The sequence below is a fragment of the Rhopalosiphum maidis genome, chromosome 3 (genome assembly GCF_003676215.2).
Source record: "Rhopalosiphum maidis isolate BTI-1 chromosome 3, ASM367621v3, whole genome shotgun sequence".
Classification (NCBI taxonomy): domain Eukaryota; kingdom Metazoa; phylum Arthropoda; class Insecta; order Hemiptera; family Aphididae; genus Rhopalosiphum; species Rhopalosiphum maidis.
This window is the reverse complement of record NC_040879.1, coordinates 33,447,980-33,473,002: the sequence shown is the minus strand read 5'-3', so window position 1 is coordinate 33,473,002 and position 25,023 is coordinate 33,447,980. Positions and strand designations below refer to the sequence as shown.

Genomic DNA, 25,023 nt, shown 5'->3' with positions numbered 1-25,023 from the left:
TTTTACGAGAATTATGTAATTTTCTTATTTTTTTACAATGTTGTCATTTTAATTATGTTCCTATATCTACGTCTTAGGGAAAATATGAAAATTGTGTACGATAAAGAAGTATAATAAAAATAATATTAGATCTAATCGTATGCTTAATTAGATTAAATTTTATTTCAAGATGCACAAGTATCCAGGTAAAATGCACGGTTTGCGTCAAAAGAAAAATTGTTATAATTAATAATTATATAGGTATAGTTAATAACGATACCAGTTGATTTCATTACGCATGTCCAAAGTCCTGTCCAAGTTCATAACCAATGTCACATAACTCATCCTGACTATAACAAACATTCGATTATTTGCTTTTACGTAATTGTTGTTACTTATAGCCAAGTCGAGTACCAGAAATCAAAGCGCCTGAAATGCCCAAAATCGAAGTTATCCGCGAACAAACACCAACCGATAGCAGAAAGAACTCACTGGGTCCAAGTTCTGGACAATCAAGTCGTAGAGGTTCGCTAATTCCTCCACCAGAGGACAACAAAGGCCGCCGCCCGAGTTTGATCATCAGCGACGAGGTAAATTATTACTGTACATTCAACTGTCGGATGGCATTAATGCCGTCTTTATTTGTAATTATTATTCAAATTCTCTTTCATTCGTTCTCCTTCTTTTAAAGCTGATTTCTACAAAAAGTATATTCTTTCTTCTATAATTTTGTTTTTTTTTTTGTTCTTATACGCATTCTTAACGGTGCTCAGTATGTAAAGAGCGCCAAATTAGTAAGCATGATGACAAATTATCAACTGCTTTTATATTTTTTTTTTTTTTTTTTTATACAATAGATTTTACTATAACCATTTTTAGTGTTGAACATATTGTAGATGAAACGTAGATAAAATAGAATAGACAACAGTAAATTATTATAACCACATATATATATAAATACTATAAATACATGTACAGCGGATTTTGAAGCCTTTAATTTAGCCTTTAATTAAACATATTCACTTCGAATAGTTTGCAATACGGATATTTTACGCCAATCTTGCGTTTATATATATCTTGTCAACTCATACACATACTTTTGTTCGAGGATTTCATAGTTCTGTCTTTACAATGGAGTAGGAATGGAAATAATGTCGGATTTTCAAATAAATTTTAAATTGTCTATTTTAGGAAAATAGAAAATTACGGCCCGGAGAGGTCCTGGAAGAAAAAAAGGTGAGGGTGTTAAAAATCCAATGTGAACAGCGTCTCTTTGGTGAAATGAATTAATAAACTGAAAAATAACAATGGTTTTTTTACCCTCATCGACTGTTGTGACTTTCAAAGTGGACGTTCTTTGGCGATGGCGAAATAAATAATATTTATATTATTATATTTAATATTTCAATTAAAAAAAAATGATACTTCAATTACAATAATATTATTATCCAATTACCTACCTCGATACATACCTCTGTACACAAATTCGTCATCGCCATCTATCAAAAATTTCCAAAAATTTGTGTTTCTGTCTTTGTGTCGTCTCCCTCGGTTACTTCTGGTTAACCGCAACTTGTTTAACGTGCTTTCAATTAAATTATGTTTATGCAGGTTGGAAAATTGCGGCCTGGTCAGGTTATTGATGCAAAGGTGAGGTTTCATTCATAGTGTTTCCTCGTCACAATAGTCACTGTTTCCGATATGATTGCGTTTTTTCTTGTGTAACCTATATTGTGATGTCAAGTTTTATATTTTTATTTATTGATCGTCATTTTTTACGTGTTAGTCCTGTGATCGTTCGCGTGGAGATTGTTGAATGGACTGTGGATAAATATGTTGACATTTACATCACTAACGGAACTTAACACTCAATTCTAATTTTTTTTACAGGAGTATTTTTTACAATATATAATTTTGTTAAGAATAATATGATTTATTCACAGAAGTCTTATAAATTAAGAACTGTAAGACAATGTGCTTGAAATATTTATTTTTATTTATTTATATAGGTATTGAACATTTTTAAAAGATGTCTTATTTTTTAATCAAGATTTCTGGGATATTTTTTAAAATTAAAAATCTGTGACTATATTACTAGAAATAATTTATTAAAAAAATTGTACAGATAGTAGTTTTGATTTGATATATATACAAACATGAAATATTTAAACTAAATTGTCAATGTTACAACAAAAATGTATTACAAATGTATATTGGATGTTATTAAATTTCATTGTTTAATAATGTAATCGGAAAATTAGTAGGTACTTAAGTGTTTAAATAACATGTGACATATTATAAATACAATAAAAGTAAAATATCAAGTTCCAAAGACATCACATTTTAACAAGAAAAAATATATAAAAAATGTAATTCCTATAAAATTACATTTATCATATATTTTATATAGGGGATATTATAATATCCATTATATAAATAATAAGGATAAATAACTAAACAATTAAGGAAGCGAATAATACAATTTTAAAACTAATCATTATAATTATACAATTCGATTTTTAAATTTGTTGTCGTATGCGGAGTATCACGAATTCTCAAATTAAAAGTTTTTAAGCTTCTGAATAATAGGTTATAGTAGGCAAGATAATATATTCTTTGCATTGTAGGTATCCTTTATTTTTCGTATCAGCCATATGACTTAAAACTAAAATTATGTTTATTTTAATAGCACAATATTTTTTTTATTAGAAAATGGATTTTACAATTTCTCTGAGTAATTTTAATTCAACAGTAAATAATTGACTCTTAAATTCAAGATTGATTGAGTAACAGCTCATGTAAATGTGTACATTTATTTTTTTAAATATTCAAAAAGTTTTAGACTATCAATGCCATTTTTTTGTGTACAAAATAGATACATTCAGCATACTAAAACATTAAGTTATTTTATTTTATAATTGAATATTTTCAAACTTAAAATAGTTGTAAGCTTATAATTTGGTAAATTTTGAGTTTATGACCATAGTTAATGAATAATATTTAAATTCAAGAAAATTGGAAATTTGATATCTTAGGAAAAAATGAGACGGTATTCTAAAAACAAGTTTAAGTGTGCATATACAAAATATTGGTACTATTTAGCTGTTAAAACAAACCACATTCTAATGTAAAGCCATATGGCTGTGTATTATAATATTTAGTGTCTTAATGGTACTTAAAACACATTGTAACATGACTAGATTAGATATAAAATTATCATATTAAACTGTAGATTATAATATATAAATGGCTATGTTAAAATATGAATTATTCATTGTTGGTTAATTATACATTTTATTTACAGATTATATACCTAGATACTCAATGTATTAAGGTAGTTTTTTAATAAAAATTAAATAGTTATTATACATTTTATTTATTTTTTAAATTTCATTTAAAAGAACTTCTGTAGTTATTATATGATTTTTCTATAAGATACGATGTCGTTTATAAATCAAAATTTATATAAATATATAATAAAAAATGTCTTCTACTATCACAATCACAGTAATTCGAATAAAACAAAAAATGGTAGATATTATATCAGGGCAGATTTGAGTCATGATAGCAGTGAATTCTCCATTAAGTATAAGCATAATGAATGATGATGGCGACTATGGTTAATTTTCAAATTTTAGAATTAAGTAGATTTTATCTATAGGCTACATTTAGCTATAGGCGTATCTAGGAATAATTTAATAGGGATGTTTTAATAGTGTATTATGTATATATTTTTAAATCTTAGTATTATTTGATAATAATTTAACAGATTAAATCAAAATCGTATTAATTTAAACAATTTGATTTCGAAATATTTCAACTCATTGTTATTGATTTTTTATTATATACCTAATGTCCCCTCAATAATTTGTAACTATATGGAATGAATTTTCTTAACTATTACTGTACATAAATACTAACATAAGTAATTTATTTTTCGTATCATAATAGCTAATGTATATATATATATATATAATATTATTTATTATTTTTATATATTTTAATTTTGTTTTCTAGAATAATATTTACTTATGGTTTTAAAAATAATTTATTTTATTTGTTTTTAAAACTGTAATATGCAATACGCATTCTTGTTTTTTTACTTTTACTTTCACTTCAACTTTTAATTTTGATTTAATTTTAAATATGTGAATGAACATTCAAATAGTTACGTACTTAATTAAAATATCAATAGTAGAAACATAAATAATTTGCTTGATATTTCTTAATATATTCAGAGCTAAACTCATATTTTAATAACATTATGGTTATTTATAAATATTTTAATATGGATAGTTTTTTTTGCATCAAATATGTTTTATAACATAATATAGTATCCATGTACATATATTCCCTTTAGATTTAAGAATGTTTGAACTACCTTCTCCGTTTTATACAGTTATAGTCATAAGGATTAATTGTTGTTAAATGCTTTGATCAATTAGTTAGTACAATTTATTAACATCGTTCAAATAAGTAGCCATATACATTGTACATATTAGTATTATACATATTATATTAGTTTTTTTAAGTCATTGTAGTTATTATTTTATCAGCTTAATGTTAGTCATTGAAGATGCGTTTAAACTATACCGAGAAATGGATGTAGTGGGAGTTGAACGTGAAAATCGTCTAAAAAAAAATGATAATAATAATTTCTGTAAATACATTGTTCTAAATTTTTAACTTGGGCTTTACAGCGTCGTCGGCCAAGCACAGAAATGAGGAGACCTAGCATAGCGGAACTTGAAGAAAAAATTGATAAACCCTCAACACCACTAAAAGATTTCGGTGCACCCGGACCACCAAGCATTGTTGATGTTGCTGAAAGTTACTCAGCTATTGAAGATCAGACTGGATATATAACTATACAAGTCGAAGGCACACCAGCTCCTACATTTAAATTTTTCAAAGTAAATATTTTTAAAAAAAAATCATAATTTAAAACATACTACTCACATTTTGACTATTAAAAGAAAATTAGTTTAATATAGGTCATTAAATTATTATTTATGCAACACAACTTTTATTTTTTAACAAAAATTAAAGATACTTTCTTCATTTTTTTACATAAATGTTAACTAAATTTTAAAAAATATTTTTACTTAATTAAACATAGGAAATTGACTTTTTATTCGCCATTATCAAACAACAATAATACTTAATAAATTAACGTAAACGAGTTTAAAAACAAACTTTAAATAACTCTCACTCATAGACAATAATTATTAAAATATTTTATGCTTTGGTATTCAAAATTCAAGAAGATCGATTTAATGTGGTATCGTTTCTATTAACAATATATAAAAAAAATAAAATTATTAATTTAGGGAATAACTGAGCTTATCGAAGGAGGACGATTCAAATTCATTACTGATGGAGAAACAAATACTATTACATTGTGTATGCGTAAAGTGAAGCCAAATGATGAAGGAAAGTACCAGGTAGTTGTAACCAACATCCATGGATCAGACACAGCAGAAATGCAACTATACGTATCAGGTAATGTTTATTATTGAATTTTATTATATTATATTTATGATTAAATTTAAATTATTTTTACCTATCTAATTATATACTTATTGAAGCATATCATGTATATTTCCATAAATAAATAAATATATCTTGTGTTGAATTGTGTATCTATAATACATTTAATGATTTCTATTTAAAATATTAAAATGTACAGATACCTAAATATCAAGAAAAATAAATAAACAATAATTATAATTAGATTAAATAGTATATTCCCGAAGCTAATTTTCATAATTAATTTAAACAACAGATTCTAGTGGTATGGACTTCAGAGCTATGTTAAAGAAAAGAAAATATGCTAAATGGGGAAAAGACAAAGACGATCCAGAATGGGGAGAATTAAAAGAAACAGAAATACCTGTACCAGCACTAAAAAAAGTGGAAAAGGTGAATAACATTTTTGATTCTTTTATCATGAATATTATTTGACTTATTAATTATTAACAGAAACCAGAATCATTTTTGAAACCATTAGTTGATCAATATGCGAAAGAAGGAAAAGACAAAAAGGTCACATTTGAAGGTGTATTTTCAAAACCTAATTCCAAGCCTAAATGGTTTCTTCGAAAGACGTAAGTTACAATAATAACTATTATTTAAAATATTCAATACAAGAATCTAAGAACTGAATTTATAAAATATTTAACAGTTTAGGAGTGATGAATGAGAGATGATTGTAATTAGTTATTCAAAGAATTATGATCTCAAAAACAATTATTAGTAATAACTTGTTACGTACTGACCCATCTATGTCGAAATAGTATTCTATTAACTTCAAAAAGTTAAATAGTTGAAATCATATTTTTTTATATTATTAAGTGGATGTATACTTACATATAATACGTTTTAATAATAATAATTTTATAAAAATACCAATTTAATTTTAAATTTAATTACATCAAAATTTATTATTTTTAAATAGCACTTCAATCTATAGAAAGTTGATAGATAATAGTTATTATATATTGTCCTATGAAATTCTGAGACCTATTGGAAGTATTTTTAAAATCTCATAAGTAAAAAATGATTTCTAATCATATAACTAAATTGCTATAAAACCAATGACAACAGCTTAAGTTCAATCAAATATCTTCACTTATGTTGTTTCTTTTTATTTAACTGACTTAATAAATTACATACATGATGAAATCTTCACTTATATAAATTACGCTATATTATGTGTGAACAATAAATAAACATTTTTGTATTCTACTGGAGATATTAAAATTACTGTATAACGATAATAGTGAAGTTTTTATGAACATTTTTATTTACCAGGAATTATTTACCGGATCTAAGTACAAATTCAAAAGCGAAGGTGATGTGTATCAATTGATTATAATGGCACCAAAAGTAGAAGATACTGGAAAATATACTATTGAAATAGGAGGCGTTAGTTCAACAGCTTATCTTAATGTTGAAGGTATAAATGTTATGTTTTTTAATCATGAATAAGTACTCATATGTATTAAGTTTTAAATTTATTTTAATTTCTAAAAAGTTACTAAATTTTCTTTTTATATTCATAGAATTCTCACTTATTACGTATCTGTTATATCTGTTATACATACATATAGGGTGATTTTTTTATCATGAAACACTCATTATTTCAAAAAGTATTCATGTTTTTGAAAACATTTTTTACATAGTTTCAAGTTGTTAAAAAACAACGTTTTTATTAATAAATTATATTTTTAAATATTTTTTATCTATATATTTTTTAAGTTTTTTACTTTTTTAAATGAAAACAAATATTTTTAATTTTATACTCCAATGTAGAATAATTTTCTGAGTATTTTAGTCCATAAAAATAGAATTTAAGGCGAATAGTTTATGAGTTTTAAGTATTTAAAGTTTTGATGCGCGGAGTGAAGTGATACGGGGTTACCACGCAAAATGTTTGTCCACTACTCCGCTTATCTGAATATTAAATACATATGATTCATAAACTACACGCCCTAAATTCGATTTTTATATATCAAAATACTCAGAAAAATATTCTGCTTTGGAATATGAAATTAAAACTATGTTGTCAATTAGCATCTATTTATGTACCCGTGAGACAGACAAGTCCAAAACATATTTTGTTTTCTTAAATATTTATGTATTTAAATAGTTAAAAATATTTATTATATTTATAGAACCAGCACCAGTTTATACGTTTTTGAGACCACTTGAATCTACCACGGATGGTTTTACAAAACACGAAACCAGCATGGAATGTACAGTTAGTAGTAGTATGGCTATTATTGGCTGGTATAAAGAAAAAACTAAATTAGCTGATGGTGATAAATACAGTATATCAAAAGATATGAGTGGAATTTGTCGGTTAACAATAAAAAATTGTGAGTTGAATGATAGTGGAAAATACTATTGTCGAATTGAAAAGCAAGATGAAAAAACATCATCAACTCTTAAAATAGTTGGTACGTAATAAAAAAAGATGTTCAACAATAATTTTAAAAATGTTATAATAATATTTATATTTAGAATATCCATATAAGTTCGTAAAAGTATTGAAACATCAACAAATGGTTGAAAAAGATACTGTAACATTAATATGCGAATTAGATGACGCGACAGGTGATGTTAAGTGGTCTAAAAATGGACAAGAGCTTAAAGCTGATAAGAGGTATAATCTGTTAATTGTATGTTATATGTAATTTAATTTAATTGTTTATGTTTGTATGTATTAATTTAGAATTCGAATTGTAAAAGAAGGTAGGAAAAGAAAACTAATAATTAACGATGCTAAAGTTACTGATGGTGGTCTATTCTCTTGTACAACAAATGCTGATAAAACTGAAGCGGAACTCATAATAAAATGTGAGTAAATATCTATTTATAAACTAAGTTAAGTTACTTTGTTCAAGTTAATTATTAATACTTAATTAACAAGTGACTAATAAATGTGTTAAGACAATTTTACATTTAAATGAAAAACATTGAATACTTCTAAATAATTGTTTCTATTTTGTATTTATATAAATATTTTGAAATATTTAAGATAATATTTAATCTGATGAAAATTATTAATTTTCTTTTTCTTTTTTATTAAGATCTAAATAAATTTAACAAAAAACTTAAGGATACTGTTGGAATTGAAAGAGAAAAAGTTGTGTTGGAAGTAGAGTTACAGGATCAAACAGCTCCTACTGAATGGTTTTTCGATGATCAACCAATTACATCCTCAGAAAGGTATATATTAAAAAAAAACTTTAAAAAAACAATTTAATTCACAGTTAATGTTTATAGAATTGAAATCAAAAATTTGGGCGGTGGTAAACATCAATTAATATTTAATAAATTGGAATTGAAAGACGCTGGTACAATTACGTGTAAATCAAATGAACTCACCTCTATTTGCCTATTGGAGGTAAAGAAAGGAGAAGAAAAGCCAGTAATTATGTTTGATGAGAATGTAGAAGGGCCTGTATCACGTCCAATCAGTTTTGAAGTTCCTTATAAAGGTAATGTAATTTTCAATATAGTAATATAATATATAAATTGAATTAATATCAAATTTCTTTTGTTATTAGTGAATGGAACGCGACAATCAGTCATTGATGCAAAAATTTTGAAAGATGGCAAGCCATTAACTGCGAAAGATGTAGAGGCAATTGTTCACGATGATAAAATTATATTTAATTTAAAAAAACCAGCGCATGCTCTTACTGGAAATTATCAAATTAAATTGAAAAATGACCAAGGAGAAGACATCAAGGATGTTCATATTAACATGCAAGGTAATTTTTAAGTTTTATGTCATCCAGTTCATGCGATTTTTAATATGACAAAAAAAAAATAATATCAAAATATTAATAAATAAATGCTTAAAATACATTTTATAAAATATACATAAAATGTACCTATACATACCCAATATTTATAATCCACAAAATAATATAAACAACTATAAATATATTGTATTCTATCACATTTTATTTAAGGTTTACAATATACTTTTATATACTTTTAATCCTGTTATTTTTAAGTTATAGGAACTAGTCTCAAATAATAATTCAAAATAGTATCCCTAAATTGTATAAATTAGATTTTTTCTTTGCGATACCTATAGATTTTTGCTAATGGGATTTCAGATGTTCCGACACCACCGCGAAATTTGGAAGTTTCTGATATTTTTAAAACCAGTTGTAAAATTAAATGGGAACCTTCAGAAGACAACGGAGGATCACCTATACTTCATTACATTATTGAAAGACAAGATTTAACCGTAAAAGGTATGTTCTTATATTTTGTACAATTAAAATAATTATTATGTTAATTTAATTTATTCTTCTTTTTTATTTGTTTTGGTTATAAGGTGGATGGCAGAATGTTGGAGAAGTAAAAGCAGATTCTCCTTTATTTTTGGATGTAACAGATCTAACTACAAAAAAAGAATATAAGTTCCGCGTAAAAGCTGTATCAAAAATTGGAGCGTCTGAACCTACACCTCTGGCCAAAACAGTTTTAGCAAAGGATCCGTGGGGTATGATCACTAAACTTTAATTAAATATTCTGATTCCATGTAGGTATTTAATATTATTTGTAATTTAGACGAACCCAGTAAACCAAATAATGTAGAAATAGTTGACTGGGATAAAGACCATGCTGATTTGAAATGGACCAAACCTGAAAATGACGGAGGAGCTCCAATTACAGGATATATTATTGAGTACAAAGTAATATTTTGAAATCTTGATTTATGTATAAATTAAATTTACATATTCCTCATTGGTTTTAATTTTATAGGAAAAGTTCGGAAAAGATTGGGTAAAAGGTAAAGTATTTGAAGGAGATATTACTTCGGCTACAATAGATGGTTTAAAAGAAGGAACCCAATACGAATTCCGGGTACGAGCAATAAATAAAGCTGGTCCAGGTGAACCTAGCGAAGCAACAAAACCAATTATTGCCAAATCAAGATTTGGTAAACATTTTTAAAATATAGATTATGCATATATTATAAATAACTTAAATTAATTTGTACAGTTAAACCATGGATTATCGGAGATGATTTGAAAAATATAATTGTTAAAAAAGGACAAGTCATTAAATACGATATAAAATATGGAGGTGAACCAGAACCTGAAGTTATTTGGAAAATAAATGAAACTGAAATCAAACATGATGGTGATAGGTAAAAAATTAATTATTGTATTTAAAAAAAAAAATCAAATTATTTTTAATAGCATAATATTTATGTATAATAACATAAAAACTATATTATATTATGTGTATATTTTTTAAGAATCACTATTGATAAATATGAACGTAATACATTATTGACAATTCGAAGAGCTACAAGGATCGACAGTGGAAAATATACTTTAATACTAAAAAATAGTTCTGGAACTGCCGAAAAAGATGCTGAAGTGATTGTTCTAGGTAAAGCATTATAATTATTATATAGTAATATATTTAGACGAATACAAAATAATTCTTTTTTTGTTTTAGACAAACCACTCAAACCTACCGGACCTTTAAAAGCTGAAGAAGTAAGAGCTGATCATATAACCATTTCTTGGAAAAAACCACAAGATAATGGTGGTTCAGAAATAACTGGTTATATTGTAGAAAAAATGGATATGGACTCTGGTCGTTGGGTTGCGGCTGGCGAGGTAAAATAAAAATAAAAATATACATAAATATTTATGTTTATTTTAATTCAAGTTATCATATTATTATCACTAATAACATTTTTAGACTGGTCCATCAAAAGAAGCGTTTACGCTTACTAATTTAACTCCAAAAAAGAAATATAAGATACGAGTTAAGGCTGTTAATAAAGAAGGAGAATCAGAACCGCTAGAGACAACTGAGGAAATTTTAGCTAAAAATCCATACGGTATAATACGTGTAATTTAATTTTAAGACAAATAATAACTGTATTTTATGATACAGATGAACCAGGTGAACCAGGAAAACCAGAAATCATTGACTATGACAATAAGAGTGTTACCTTAAAATGGAAAAAGCCAGAATCTGACGGCGGAAGACCAATAACACACTATGTAGTTGAAATGAAAGATAAGTTTACATTAGATTGGACTGAAGTGACAAAAACACTCGATAGTAGTCCTGAAGTTAAGGTAGAAGGTTTAAAAGAAAAAATGGTTTACGAGTTCCGAGTAAAAGCTGTCAATAAAGCTGGAGTGGGTGCTCCGAGTAAACCTACAAATCCACACATCTGCAAGCACAGAAACTGTAAGTAATGGTGTATTAAATGGTTATTAAAATTTGGATAATTCATATAGTTATTTATTTTGATTATTTTTAGTAAAACCAAGAATTGACAAAGAAGGTATGAAAAACATTACAGTCAAAGCAGGTAGAAATCAAAAGTGGGTTGTTGATGTGTCTGGGGAACCAGCGCCAACACTTACGTGGATATTAAAGAACCAAACAGTGGTTAATAATGACAGAATAAAAATCGAAAACGTCGATTATCAAACAACATTGACAATAACTGGCGCCATTCGTAAAGATACAGGTGTTTATACACTAGTAGCTGAAAATACTTCCGGTAAAGATGAAGCGACTCTTGAGTTTACGGTTTTGGGTAAACCTGACTCACCAAAAGGACCACTTGAAGTAACCGATATCACCAAAAAGAGTTGTAAACTAAAATGGAAGAAACCGGAAGATGACGGTGGGTGTCCAATCACAGAATATGAAGTAGAAAAAATGGATGTAGCTACAGGAAAATGGGTGAGAGTATGTAAAGTGCCAGCTAAAGATAGTTCCAAAGAACCTGAAGTTGAAATATCTAACTTGGAACCGGGTAATGAGTATAAGTTCCGAGTGACAGCTGTAAATAAAGAAGGGGATTCTGAACCCCTCACAACGACCAAATCCATAATTGCCAAAAATCCATTTGGTAAGACATACAAAAAACGTCATGGAAGGTATTATATTATTTGATGAATGTTTAAATGTTTTCTTAGATGAACCATCAAAGCCTAATACTCCTGAAATTATTGATTACGACAACCAAAGTGTTACTTTGAAATGGACGGCTCCGGAAAAAGATGGTGGTGCTCCTATTGAAAAATATTTCATAGAAAAAAAAGACAGGTATTTATCTACTATTATAAATTTTGTTGTAATCTATTATATATGCTTCATTATTTAAGTAAAACATGCAAATGCTCAATTACTCAGTGTATTCATTTTTTTGAATTTATGATGTTCAAATTTAAATAAGATTTGCATCGTTTTGCTATAATTTATCAATATATATTTAAAAAATAAGGTAAAAGATAAGTAAGGATAAGCAGCATAATAAATAAAAAATAATCCTTCAAAATGACATATCTATAACTATGTCCTTCAAAATATTCTTATAAAATAAATAGCCAGACATTGTTTTTGGCTTGAAACGTTTTATAATTTTCTTTATTTTATAATATTTATTTAAAAATATAACAACATTATAATGATGTAAAATAGTTAATAATTACACATTCATAACACATTATAATAGATTCTACACATTTTTCTTAAAATAAAGACCTAAACTAACAAGGTTGTATACCTTATTAAATTGTATAGCCTTAACAACTAGAAAATGAAAAAAAAAAATTAACACTAAAAAAAATAAAGCATGTTTAGATTATAAACATTATTAATGTAATACATAAATCAAATTCGTACATTTTCTCAATCTTATTTAATTGGTAATTTACTATAAATCCTGCGAATAACTGTTTTAAAATCATCAATCTTGGCCTAAAATTTAAGATTGTAGAAAACTAAAATGTCAGAAATAACATAATTTTTAATGAAATTCTACTGGTTTTATTTTTATTCTTTTACATTTTAAACAGAAAGATGAAAATATAATTTTTAAAATGATTTTTGGTTTTATTTTTTTTATTTTGGTATGCTCGTAGATAAATTGCTTAGAGTTTCAAATAATTTAAGAATGATTTTAGAACATTATTTATAAGAATTTAAAAAAATTTAAAAGCATAAAAAATTTATAAAATATTATGTAGGTTAGGACTTAAATTACAATAATTAAGTCTTGTACTCGTGCACTATAGTGACTTACAACTAGGTGACTTTTTAAAATTTAATTTTGAGCCATTTTCAAATAGTTTTTATGGTTCACAAAATTTCAAAATATTAAACGTCAGTAAACGTCTTTATTGATAGTTTGCAAAATCATTAATCATTTTAATATCTATTACCTAAATAGGTTTAGTCAAGAATGGGAGTTTGCTATTGAAGTCCCAGCTACTGAGTTAAAAGCCAAAGTACCAGAGTTAAAAGAAAAATCAGAACTCCAGTTCCGAATTACTGCTGTGAATAAAGCTGGACCGTCACCTGCATCGGACCCTACAAAAATTCATATTGTTAAACATAAATCATGTACGTTAAATAATACGCACGTACATTACATAACTGAGTTACCATATTCATTAATTAATTATTTTTAGTGAAACCAAGGATTGATCGTACCAATTTAAAAAGTATTGTAGTTAGAGGCGGAAAGACAGTAAAATATGATGTAAACATTAAAGGTGAACCAGCACCTACTGTCAAGTGGCAGCTTGTTAATAAAGAGGTTTGTATGATGATTATTAATTTGAAATATCTATTTATATTATAAATTAAATATTATTATCAAATTGTAAGTTTTATTAATAGTAATCAGTAGTTGAAAAATCCAAGAAACCCCAGAAAAAATATATTTTGTATCTAAGTAAATTATTTAAAACTGTGTACCTACCTAATAATTAGCACCTATCCTATATTGTACTTATATTATTTTTACATACCTACATAACGATGTGGATATTAAATTATTACATACTTGATAAATAAATTTACTTCAGTATAATATACTATATTCATATACTTGGTATATAAATTATAAATATCATATATAATTAATTATTCTATTCATTTTTTTTTTAAATTATTAAGTAAAAAATGTTTTATAATCAAACAATTTCATGAGTATGTAACAATTAACATAGTAAAATGTAGTATTCTTTTACATTTTAATATTTTGACTAATTGAAAAATTTTAACTTTTCATTACTGTTTCTCACAATAAAAATTAAAAATAAAATTAGTATTTTCTAATTTGTTTAGAGGATTTGAGAGAATAATCATTCGTAAATTGTTCATTTCATTACAAAGATTTTCTGATATATATATAATTCATATTATTCGTATAACTATTAAAGTTGTCCATCAGCATGAATTTCATACTTTTAATTTATTTCTATATTTGGAGGATCATTATAATATCACCCTTATTAGTTATTATATATGTATGGCGTATGCATAGTTTAATTGTATACCTACCCATGCAGCTTTAAATAGATAGTTTTTATTAAGTATTTTGTTACTAGAATTCAAGTAATTTAAATTTTATAATCTATTTCTATTATGTCTTAAAAATAAGCTTAAATTTTACAAATTTTACATTTCAGACTGATGAACTTATAAGAGATGTGAGTAAAATGAAAAACGATTACTACGTATATATTATGTAGAAATCGTTTAGTAGAATTGAGATTCATTGTAGTTATTATTGTAGTGATAGTTGCGATTTTCTTATTTCACCAAAGTAGTTATTGTTATTCTAATATCACAACTGAGTAGACTATCATAAATTATAGAAAAATTTAAAGATATTATTTGATGATTTAGAGTTGTAGATTTGAATTTAATTTATGAACATGTTTAAGTATTATTGTGTTTTGTACAGTAGTTTTGATTGGTGTGCGTACATATTTATTTTAAATCACATTATATTTGTTTGTATACACATTAGATTATTGTAGTTTATAAATAATTGCATTTATTAGATAGAAAGTTGCTAAGTAGAATTTGATTAATGATGCTTATTTCAGTATAATAATAAACACAGGTAATCTGTGATGAAGACCAGTCTATCCAGCACTAAACAGACTCATAATATTTAAAATAAATTAATTTTAATAAAACATGTAACTATTATTTTCAAAAATTAGGTCATATCGGAAGGCAATGTTCAAATCGTAAATGTACCGTACAACACTAAAATTACTTTATCAGATACCGGACGTAAAGATTCTGGTTTATATAAAGTTATTGCTGAAAACGAATTTGGCAAGGACGAAGCTACTGTTGAAGTGACCGTTCTATGTATGTACAAAATCGTTAAAAAATATTGTCTGAGTACGATATATTAATCATTATTTATTTTATCGTTCACAATAGGTCCTCCAACAAGACCTCAAGGTCCTCTTAAAGTAAAAGACGTTACAAGCAGTGGGGCTAAAGTTAAATGGGACAAGCCAAAGGACGATGGTGGAAAACCTGTAACGGCATACGTGGTTGAAAAAATGGATGCTCAAACTGGACGCTGGATTCCAGTTGGTCGCACACAAGAGCCAGAAATGGATATTAAAGGTTTGCAAGAAGGTCATGAATATACATTTAGGGTAAAAGCTTTGAACGAGGAAGGTGAATCTGATGCATTGGAAAGCGATGGTAGTATTGTTTCCAAGAATCCATATGGTAAGTAAAAGAAAAAGTCACAAAAAAAAAAATAAAAATAATAATAATAATAATTAGACTAAATTACTAGAAATATATTTTTTATACAGAAAACCCCGGTAAACCTGGAACACCAAAAATTACTGACTGGGATGTCGATAAGGTAGACTTATCATGGACAGAACCAAAGCATGACGGGGGAGCACCAATAATTGGCTACATTATTGAGAAAAAAGAAAAACTTTCTACTGTGTGGGAAGAAATTTTGACTACAAAAGTGAGTAAGAATGTAAATTTATCACGGCGATTTTTAATCATGACATTAATTTTAGACACCGGCTTGTCAAGCTACTGTAAAAAATCTCAAAGAAGGAAATCAGTATCAGTTTAGAGTACGTGCTGTAAATAAAGCAGGACCTTCTGAACCAAGCGATGCCACTAAAATGCATACTGCTAAAGCCAAGAATTGTAAGTATTTTCTTATCAAATAATAAAAATATATCTTCATTTAAATAATATATGTATACGACATACAAAAACTGTTTACCAAACTAATCATTTTTTGTATACAACATACTATTTGTAGAACTTATAATAACCATTAGTTTTTAATTATTATCATTACAGTAAAACCACTAATTAACCGTGAAAAACTACAAAAGGTTGTCGTAAGAGTAGGTCAAGTTGTGAAGTTTGACGTAGATGTACGTGGTGAACCTCCACCAACCATGACATGGTCCTTTGGTAGTAAACCATTGATAAATGGACGTTCAGTAAAAATTGAAAATGAAGATTATAATACAAAACTAAATTTATCTGAAAATACTAGAAAAAATACGGGAGTCTATAGTTTACGAGCAGAGAATGCTTCCGGTTTTGACGAAGCTACTGTAGAAGTCATTATTTTAGGTAATTTAGTTTTAAACATTTCTTATGATTATTTACTTATTTTAAACAAAAACTACCACACTTAAGTTTTGAATAAATAATAATAATAATATTGGTATTTTTTTATAACTACATATTATTATTATTATCAATCTATACTTTTACAACTAATGATCAAAAATTGATCTTTTCGATTTTCTTAGATAAACCTGGACCTCCAGTTGGGCCACTTGAAGTTAATGACGTACATAAAGAAGGTTGTACACTACATTGGAATAAGCCAAAAGATGATGGTGGATTGCCCATTACTGGGTATTTAGTTGAAAAAATGGATACCACAACAGGAAAATGGGTACCTGCAGGATTCGTTGATCCTACAAAAACTGAACACAAAATAAACGGTCTAGAACCGAATAGAAAATATAACTTCAGAGTGAAAGCATTAAATGAGGAAGGAGAATCCGAACCATTAGAATCAGATGCTTCAATACTTGCTAAAAATCCTTATGGTAACTATTTTTTCTTAAGTTAACTAATCTTAATAACAATTAGTCATATATTTTATGCAAAGGAAATTCAAAATAAGTTTATCACTCACAATTGATTCTTTTAAATTATCTTATAGCCAACCCATCCTTTCTTACAGTATATGTAACTAAAATAATTTTCCTAGATGGCTTAATTACCCGCTAAGTTAATGACACAAATCCATCTATTTATCAAAATCTTTTTTTTTATCAGATACGCCTGGTGCTCCGGGATTACCAGAAGTTATTGACTATGATGAAAATATGGTAGAATTAAAATGGGATGCACCATTTAGGGATGGTGGAGCTCCAATAACAGGTTAGTATTATGGTTGACATTATTATACGAAATATTAGTCTTATAAAGAATATTTTTATTCTGTGTTAAGAATATGTATTCAAATATTCGATAATTGTTTAGAAAATATATTTAAAATACTCGTACAGATTCAAATACTTGAAAAAGTATTTAAATTCATTTAGAATAATATTCGTTTTTTCCTTATAATTTTTTATCAGTTTTGGAATAATTGAAAAATACAATTTATAGTTAATAAATCAACATATAAAATAAATAAATAAGTATTGTATTGTTAGAATAAAATCTTTGTTAAGAAGAATTTATTTTTGACACGAATTCAAATTCAAAGTTAATATTTGGGTTTAGAAAAAAGTATTTTATAATGTATGAAAAATACAAAATAAGTTAATATTTAAATACTTTTTTTGGAAAGAACCTATTTAAAAAAGTATTTGAATAAAAGAAGTAGAATTTTATTATTGGAATAACAACGAAAGACGGGGGTAAATAAATGTAAATATAATTTAAAATTAGTGATAAACATATATAATATTGCTTCGTTATTAATCTAGTTATTTTTTTTTAGGATATATAATCGAAATGAAGAGCAAATATGATAGTTCATTTGTAAAAGCTGCTGAAGTTGCGGGAAATGTTTGTAAAGGTAAAATTCCAAAACTAGAAAACGGACAACAATATCAATTTCGAGTACGTGCTGTTAATAAAGCCGGACCCGGCGAAGCTAGCGAAGAGTCTCTTCCTCATATTGTTAAAGCCAAATTCAGTAAGATATATTAACATGTAAGTATAATAACATACACTTAACATAAACTATTTTATTTTTCAGTGAAACCGAGAATAGATAGAACAAACTTACAAAGTTTAGTCATGAAAGTTGGACATACGAAATTAATTGATGTGAACATAAGTGGAGAACCTGTACCTACTATCACATGGTTGTTTAAAGACGCTGTGAGATATTAATTTTTATATAAGTCTTATACTATTTACATGAATTATATATAAATATATATATAATTATATATATACTTATGTATATGAATTTATAATTAATTATGTATAATTATTTTTTATAATAGACTTGTCAAATTTATAAATTAATTAAGATTCAGAAAATTAACTATTGTAAACACAACTATTTTAGGAACTAACTACAGGAAATTCACTGGAAATCAATAACATGGAATACAATACAAAACTAATGATCATTAAGGCTTTACGTGCCCATAGTGGTTTATATACAATTAAAGCTAAAAACTCAGTCGGCGAAGACACAGCTACTTTTGATATTACTATCTTAGGTAAAAATAAATTATATAAATAAATATCTCAGTTTATAACTTTATAAACATTAAAAATATTTCAGTAAAAAATTAAAACATTTAAGCATTTATTATTATTCATGATTGATAAGTTAACTTATGTATCATTTATTATTAATATCTTATTTTCAACGAATTAACTTAGAATGAAAATTTACATTTTCTTAGTTCTTCTAAATATATTATAAATTTTATCTTTAATTTATATTTTAGGAAAACCAACAAAGCCAGGTGGTCCACTTGAAGTAACTGATGTAACGAAAAATGGTTGTAAATTAAAATGGAACAAGCCAGAGGATGATGGTGGCACGCCAATAGAATATTATGAAATTGAAAAACTTGATCCATTAACAGGTCAATGGATACCATGTGGTAAATCTAGCGAGCCAGAAGCCAATATAACTGGTTTACAAGAAGGTAAACAATATAAATTCCGAGTGAGGGCAGTCAACAAAGAAGGAGAATCAGATGATCTAGAAGCTGATAAATTTATAGTAGCCAAAAATCCATTTGGTAAGATAATTTTTTAATTTTGATTATAAAAAAAAGATATTTAAATAAAGTCATACATAGATGAACCAAGTAAACCTGGTAAGCCAAATCCAACAAATTGGGATAAATCATTCATTGACCTTGAATGGGAAGCCCCCGATTCCGATGGAGGTGCGCCAATCGAAAGTTATATTGTTGAAATGAGAGATAAAGACGAGAGAAACTGGGTTAAAGCTCTTGTTCTTCCAAATAAGTATGTTTTATTTTTATTTTTTATCTTTTATCTTTTAAATAAAATAATTTTATTAGACGCTCTGGTCGAGTGACGGATGTTGTAGAAGGTCACGAATATGAATTCAGAGTAATCGCAGTTAATAAAGTCGGACCTAGTCAACCGAGTGATATTTCGAAATCCGTTGTGGCTAAACCACGATTTAGTACGTAAATCTATTAATTGTATACAAAAGCGGTAGAAATATGTAATATATTTGCTCAATGCTATTTTGTTATATAGTGGCACCTAAGATTGACCGAAAGAATTTGGGAAAGAAAGAAATTCGCAAAGGAAAATTCTTGAAATTTGAAGCAGATGTTGAAGGGGAACCTGCACCAACTATATTATGGACATTTAATGGACAGACTATACTATTTAATGACAGGTTAACAGTTAATCCTTTTAAAGTCGAATCTCCTTATATATAAATATTGCTTTGATACTTAATTTTGTAAAAATTATTGAAATAAAATATTAAATTTTTTGATGTTCAATATTTATTACAATTTAGATTAACCATAGAAAGTGAAGACTATAAAACTACATTTATACTGCAAAAAGCTAAACGCTCCGATACAGGAATTTATACAGTTACTGCAAAGAATGAGTCTGGAACTGATAAAGCAGAAGTTGAAATTGTTGTTCTCAGTTAGTTCAAAATATTAATAAATGACAACTTGTTTAAATAATTAATTTTTATATTTTATAATTTTAGCTGCTCCCACAAAACCTAAAGGGCCACTGAAAGTGTCAGAAGTTACAGCAGATGGATGTGAACTAAAATGGCAAAAACCTGAAGATGATGGAGGTGTTCCGATAGATCATTATATTGTTGAACGTATGGATACTGAAATGGGTCGGTGGGTACCTGTTACCATTTCAAAACTCCCTGAAGCCGAAGTTACTGGTTTGCACGAGGGTAAAGAATATTTGTTCCGAGTGAAAGCAGTAAATGCAGAAGGAGAATCAGAACCCCTGGAAACTGATTTCGGAATTGTTGCAAAGAATCCATATAGTAAGTATTGCTATGATTTTCGTTGTTTTAATAATATTAATTTCTATGTGAAAATAGATGAACCTGACCGTCCTGGAAAACCATATGCTAAAGACTGGGATAAGAACAGCGTACATTTGAAATGGACACCTCCAGCAAACGAAAATGGTGCTCCAGTTACATCATACATTATTGAAAAAAAAGATCAATACAGGTAAAATTAAAACTATTATTTAAAAAATGATTCTAAATTGTGTTTTTACTTCATTTTATAACTTAATTTATGCAATAAAGACTAAATTTTCAATTACGTGTTATAATAAATTAACTTAATAGTTTATACTATAATATATATTTTATAATAAAAGTTTGTAATCAGGTAATTTAGTGCAATGCCTAATTTCAGTGGAAAATATAAAAAAATATATTCCTTTACTAGTCATTTGACATAATCACTAAAACAAAACACATTGGATAATCAAAATCACAGTTTAATTTTTTTTCAGTTTGTAATAAACAATTATTTAGCATACATCCTTATAAAGTTCGTGTTTGACAGTAGACCGTGCAACACGTTTATTGTACCGTATCTCGTTTTATTGTTTTCGACGATAGCAAAGAAACACGTAAAAAAAAGCGAATAATATGCATTTATACTACAAAGATCATATCTCCAAAAATCATTTTTGTATCTTTTTTACTAACCAAAACATAGTTGACGAACTTGTTAAAATCTATCTTATAACTCATAATAATAAAAAAAAAGTTGATAAATCAGCCCAAAAGAGATGTTTGCACATGTCACAAGATTTAGAAGGAAGATCGATATCAACTTTGAAGACTAATACAAACAACTTAGCACAAAGTCATTAAACAAGCGAAGAAACTTTATTTTATAATTTTTACAGATGACATGTTGACATGTTTTTTGTGTTAACAAAGTAGTCACATCCACTACATGCAAATATGATACTAAAAACTATTTAGAAAGCACTAAAATTAATCCAAACTCAATTCTCTTTAATCCACTACTTCGTACAGATAACTTTTTGTATACGATAAACCCAAAAATAGCAGAAATATCGAAAAACCAAAACAATCTGAGGACTGAGAAATCGAGAAGACTGATATCCCCTTCCCTATATAGCAATAACTATATAGGCCGATTCGAAAAAGACCCAATAAATGGAGAAATATCCAACTAACTAAATATCCAAATAACAATAAATATTCATAGAATATATCAAAATTAATCTAGATATTTCGGAAACCACTACTGATTAATTAAAAGCAAATAAAAGCAACTAAAACAAAACTTCTTTAATTAAATAACTTAATATGTTAATACAGAATCTTTCCCAAGCAATGGCATAAAGTAATCATTATTCCAATCCTTAAAACAAGAAAAAACAAATTTCACATAGAAAACTATCGTCCTATTTCTCTTATAAGCATACTGTACAAAAATAATTAACTCAAGACTAATATACTTCCTTGAAGTCTATAAAAGATTCAACAAAAAACAATGCGTCTTTCGTAAAAATCATTTCACACTCAACATCCTATCCAATATTAACTCACATATATATAACGAAACAAAAATAAATTAGAATACAATCCTCTACTATCTTACACGTACTGAATTTAGTGTTTGAAAAAATACTTATTATTATAGTAACTCGCTTAGTGCATTTATTGCTCTAGAAAATCTTTGCCCAAAATTAATACCATTAAAGCTACCTATCTAAGAATTATTATCATGCATACTAACAAATAAATTTAACTTTTTGGGGTCCCATCGCACATTAGTATAATTGGCAACAATTTAGCAAACAACATAACAACGAAGCAACAATATCACCTGGTTTAGTAATAATTAATAAAACAACACTTTAAGAGGCTCATAAAAAAAAAAAATTAATAATTTAACTACAATATATCGGCAACACATGTAGGAGGACACGTTCTAAACATACTCAGAGTAATAAAAACATAACTTACTCTATGGAAATCCCTTCCATACAAATTTAGACATGAAGAAGTAATCAATGCAAAGACCCATTAGACGCTTTTAACTCTTTTAACACACATATACTCATAATTATCCAAAAAATAGCGTTAAACAATCAAACTATGCGGTATGCCATTAAAAATCAAATGCATTATACTCTAAACGAATTCTTGAAAACCCACTTCCTATGAAATAAGTACTTGGAGAAGAAAACTCAGAAAATATATTCACATTTTTCACGGACATGGGCCTATAAAAGCTACAAATATATAATTTATATTACAAGTCCCTTCCCAAATATTCAACATAATGTATATCCATAAAAATCATTACGTAAAAACTTCGTGCTCACATGTTAAAACTTTATTAACTCAATAAAAAAAAATCCTAAATAATGAAAAAAAAATGTTTATACATAATTATTATAATTTAACTATTGTCATGAAAAAGTACTGAAATTTATAAGTACTACATCTCTCCCAATTTTAATATATTTTTATTATTTACAGTTGTATACTTTTGGCTCTAAATATCACTATTTCTTAATGACAATAGTCGCTTTAATAATAACTTAATTTTCTGCTTGAAGTACTAAACATTTAAATCACTAGAAAAAATAATTAGGCATTTCATTTTTAAGTACAGATTACATGTAATTAATTTATACAACACAATACTCAACTATGGTCAAATTAAACAAAACTTGTTTACCGTTATACATATTTTAACTTTAATACACTTGTAATAATTAAACATAAACTTAATATTTATAGTTAATTAACATCAAATTGTTTTTAGCTCTAAATGGCAAAAGGCTGTAGAGTTAATAGGAAACAAATGTGAAGGAAGAATTCCGGATCTTGCTGAAAATATGAAATACACTTTCCGTGTAATAGCAGTCAACAAAGGTGGATTTAGTAAACCGAGTGAACCCAGTGACCCAGTGATTACAAAAGATAGAAATGGTATTATATTAGTATAACACAAGATTTCTTATCTGCAATTTATATTTATAATTAATATTTTTTTAACAATATTTTAGTTGCTCCAATAATCGACAGAAGCACGCTCAAGAATTTGACTTTAAAAGCAGGACAGCATGTAAAAATTGATGTAAAAATCAGTGGAGAACCACCACCAACAAAAATATGGTATCATAACAAAGCACGTCTAGAAAGCAAAGAAAACTTTAATGTGGAATATGAAGATTATAGAACTAAAATTTCTATATCTGTGGCTGAAAGATCACACACTGGAGTGTATATAATTAAAGCCGAAAACGACTCAGGCAAGGACGAAGCAACATTCGACATCACTGTATTAGGTATGGCAAGTGTATCAAATATTAAACGTATGAATAAATGTATCAAGACTTTAATTTTAACTCTAGATAAACCTGGAAAACCTGAGGGACCAATTAAAATATCAGATATACACAAAGAAGGTGCTTCGTTAAAATGGAATCCGCCAGAAGATGATGGAGGTGTTCCTTTGAGCCACTATTTAGTTGAAAAAATGGATACTGAAACAGGTAAATGATTAAACATACTACATAATTTGTATAAATTGAAAAGTAATTATTTTTTTTAATTTTGTGTTATAGGACGTTGGGTCCCAGCAGGAAGATGCAAAGAGCCAAACTTAACTGTATCTAACTTGATACCGGGTCAAGAATATACATTCCGTGTATCTGCTGTAAATTCTGAAGGAGAATCTGAACCACTTGTAGCCGATCATTCAATTATAGCTAAAAATCCATTTGGTATGGTTACACAAAACAATTTAATATCAAAAAAAAAAAATTTAATAATTGTACACTTTATATTTTTTAGATGAACCAAGTGCAACAACTGCACCTAAGATTGTTGATTGGGATAAAGATTTTGTTGATTTAGAATGGGAACCTCCTATTAACGATGGAGGATCTCCAATCACAGGTTACGTAATCGAAAAACGAGAAAAGGGCACTTCACGGTGGATTAAAGCTGGAGAAATGAAAGAGCCTGTGACTAAAGGTCGAGCTGAAGATTTGGAAGAAGGAATTGAATACGAATTCAGAATTCGAGCTGTAAACAAAGCTGGTCAAGGTGATCCAAGTCCACCGAGCCAATCTATAATTACAAAACCTAGAAAGCGTATGTATATTTTATTTTATATCATTAAACACTAATTTTCA

General features: G+C 27.1%; 2 protein-coding genes across 2 annotated transcripts in view; both read left to right on the top strand.

Moving 5' to 3' along the window:
• Positions 1-5,980, top strand: part of LOC113557907 (muscle M-line assembly protein unc-89-like) — a 33,450-nt gene extending 27,470 nt beyond the window's left edge. The window contains exons 35-41 of the mRNA XM_026963448.1: positions 381-569; positions 1,171-1,215; positions 1,591-1,629; positions 4,680-4,892; positions 5,310-5,481; positions 5,765-5,901; positions 5,969-5,980. Coding sequence (XP_026819249.1) covers positions 381-569; positions 1,171-1,215; positions 1,591-1,629; positions 4,680-4,892; positions 5,310-5,481; positions 5,765-5,901; positions 5,969-5,980 — 807 coding nt within the window. The remainder of the gene's footprint in view (positions 1-380; positions 570-1,170; positions 1,216-1,590; positions 1,630-4,679; positions 4,893-5,309; positions 5,482-5,764; positions 5,902-5,968) is intronic.
• LOC113559316 (twitchin-like) overlaps positions 5,769-25,023 on the top strand; it is a 46,724-nt gene continuing 27,469 nt past the window's right edge. The window contains 44 exon segments of the mRNA XM_026964993.1: positions 5,769-5,901; positions 5,962-6,086; positions 6,793-6,937; positions 7,656-7,940; positions 8,005-8,146; positions 8,216-8,340; positions 8,574-8,712; positions 8,770-8,984; positions 9,054-9,260; positions 9,615-9,755; positions 9,839-10,006; positions 10,075-10,199; positions 10,270-10,447; positions 10,510-10,657; positions 10,769-10,905; positions 10,975-11,138; positions 11,224-11,365; positions 11,422-11,724; positions 11,798-12,397; positions 12,465-12,594; positions 13,721-13,893; positions 13,962-14,089; positions 15,510-15,663; positions 15,739-16,038; positions 16,128-16,294; positions 16,350-16,485; positions 16,645-16,926; positions 17,109-17,414; positions 17,647-17,751; positions 18,320-18,517; positions 18,581-18,705; positions 18,899-19,055; positions 19,290-19,589; positions 19,650-19,821; positions 19,878-20,005; positions 20,083-20,227; positions 20,354-20,490; positions 20,558-20,857; positions 20,915-21,050; positions 23,646-23,812; positions 23,890-24,171; positions 24,238-24,378; positions 24,451-24,609; positions 24,680-24,982. Coding sequence (XP_026820794.1) covers positions 6,069-6,086; positions 6,793-6,937; positions 7,656-7,940; positions 8,005-8,146; positions 8,216-8,340; positions 8,574-8,712; positions 8,770-8,984; positions 9,054-9,260; positions 9,615-9,755; positions 9,839-10,006; positions 10,075-10,199; positions 10,270-10,447; positions 10,510-10,657; positions 10,769-10,905; positions 10,975-11,138; positions 11,224-11,365; positions 11,422-11,724; positions 11,798-12,397; positions 12,465-12,594; positions 13,721-13,893; positions 13,962-14,089; positions 15,510-15,663; positions 15,739-16,038; positions 16,128-16,294; positions 16,350-16,485; positions 16,645-16,926; positions 17,109-17,414; positions 17,647-17,751; positions 18,320-18,517; positions 18,581-18,705; positions 18,899-19,055; positions 19,290-19,589; positions 19,650-19,821; positions 19,878-20,005; positions 20,083-20,227; positions 20,354-20,490; positions 20,558-20,857; positions 20,915-21,050; positions 23,646-23,812; positions 23,890-24,171; positions 24,238-24,378; positions 24,451-24,609; positions 24,680-24,982 — 8,113 coding nt within the window. The 5' untranslated portion in view covers positions 5,769-5,901; positions 5,962-6,068.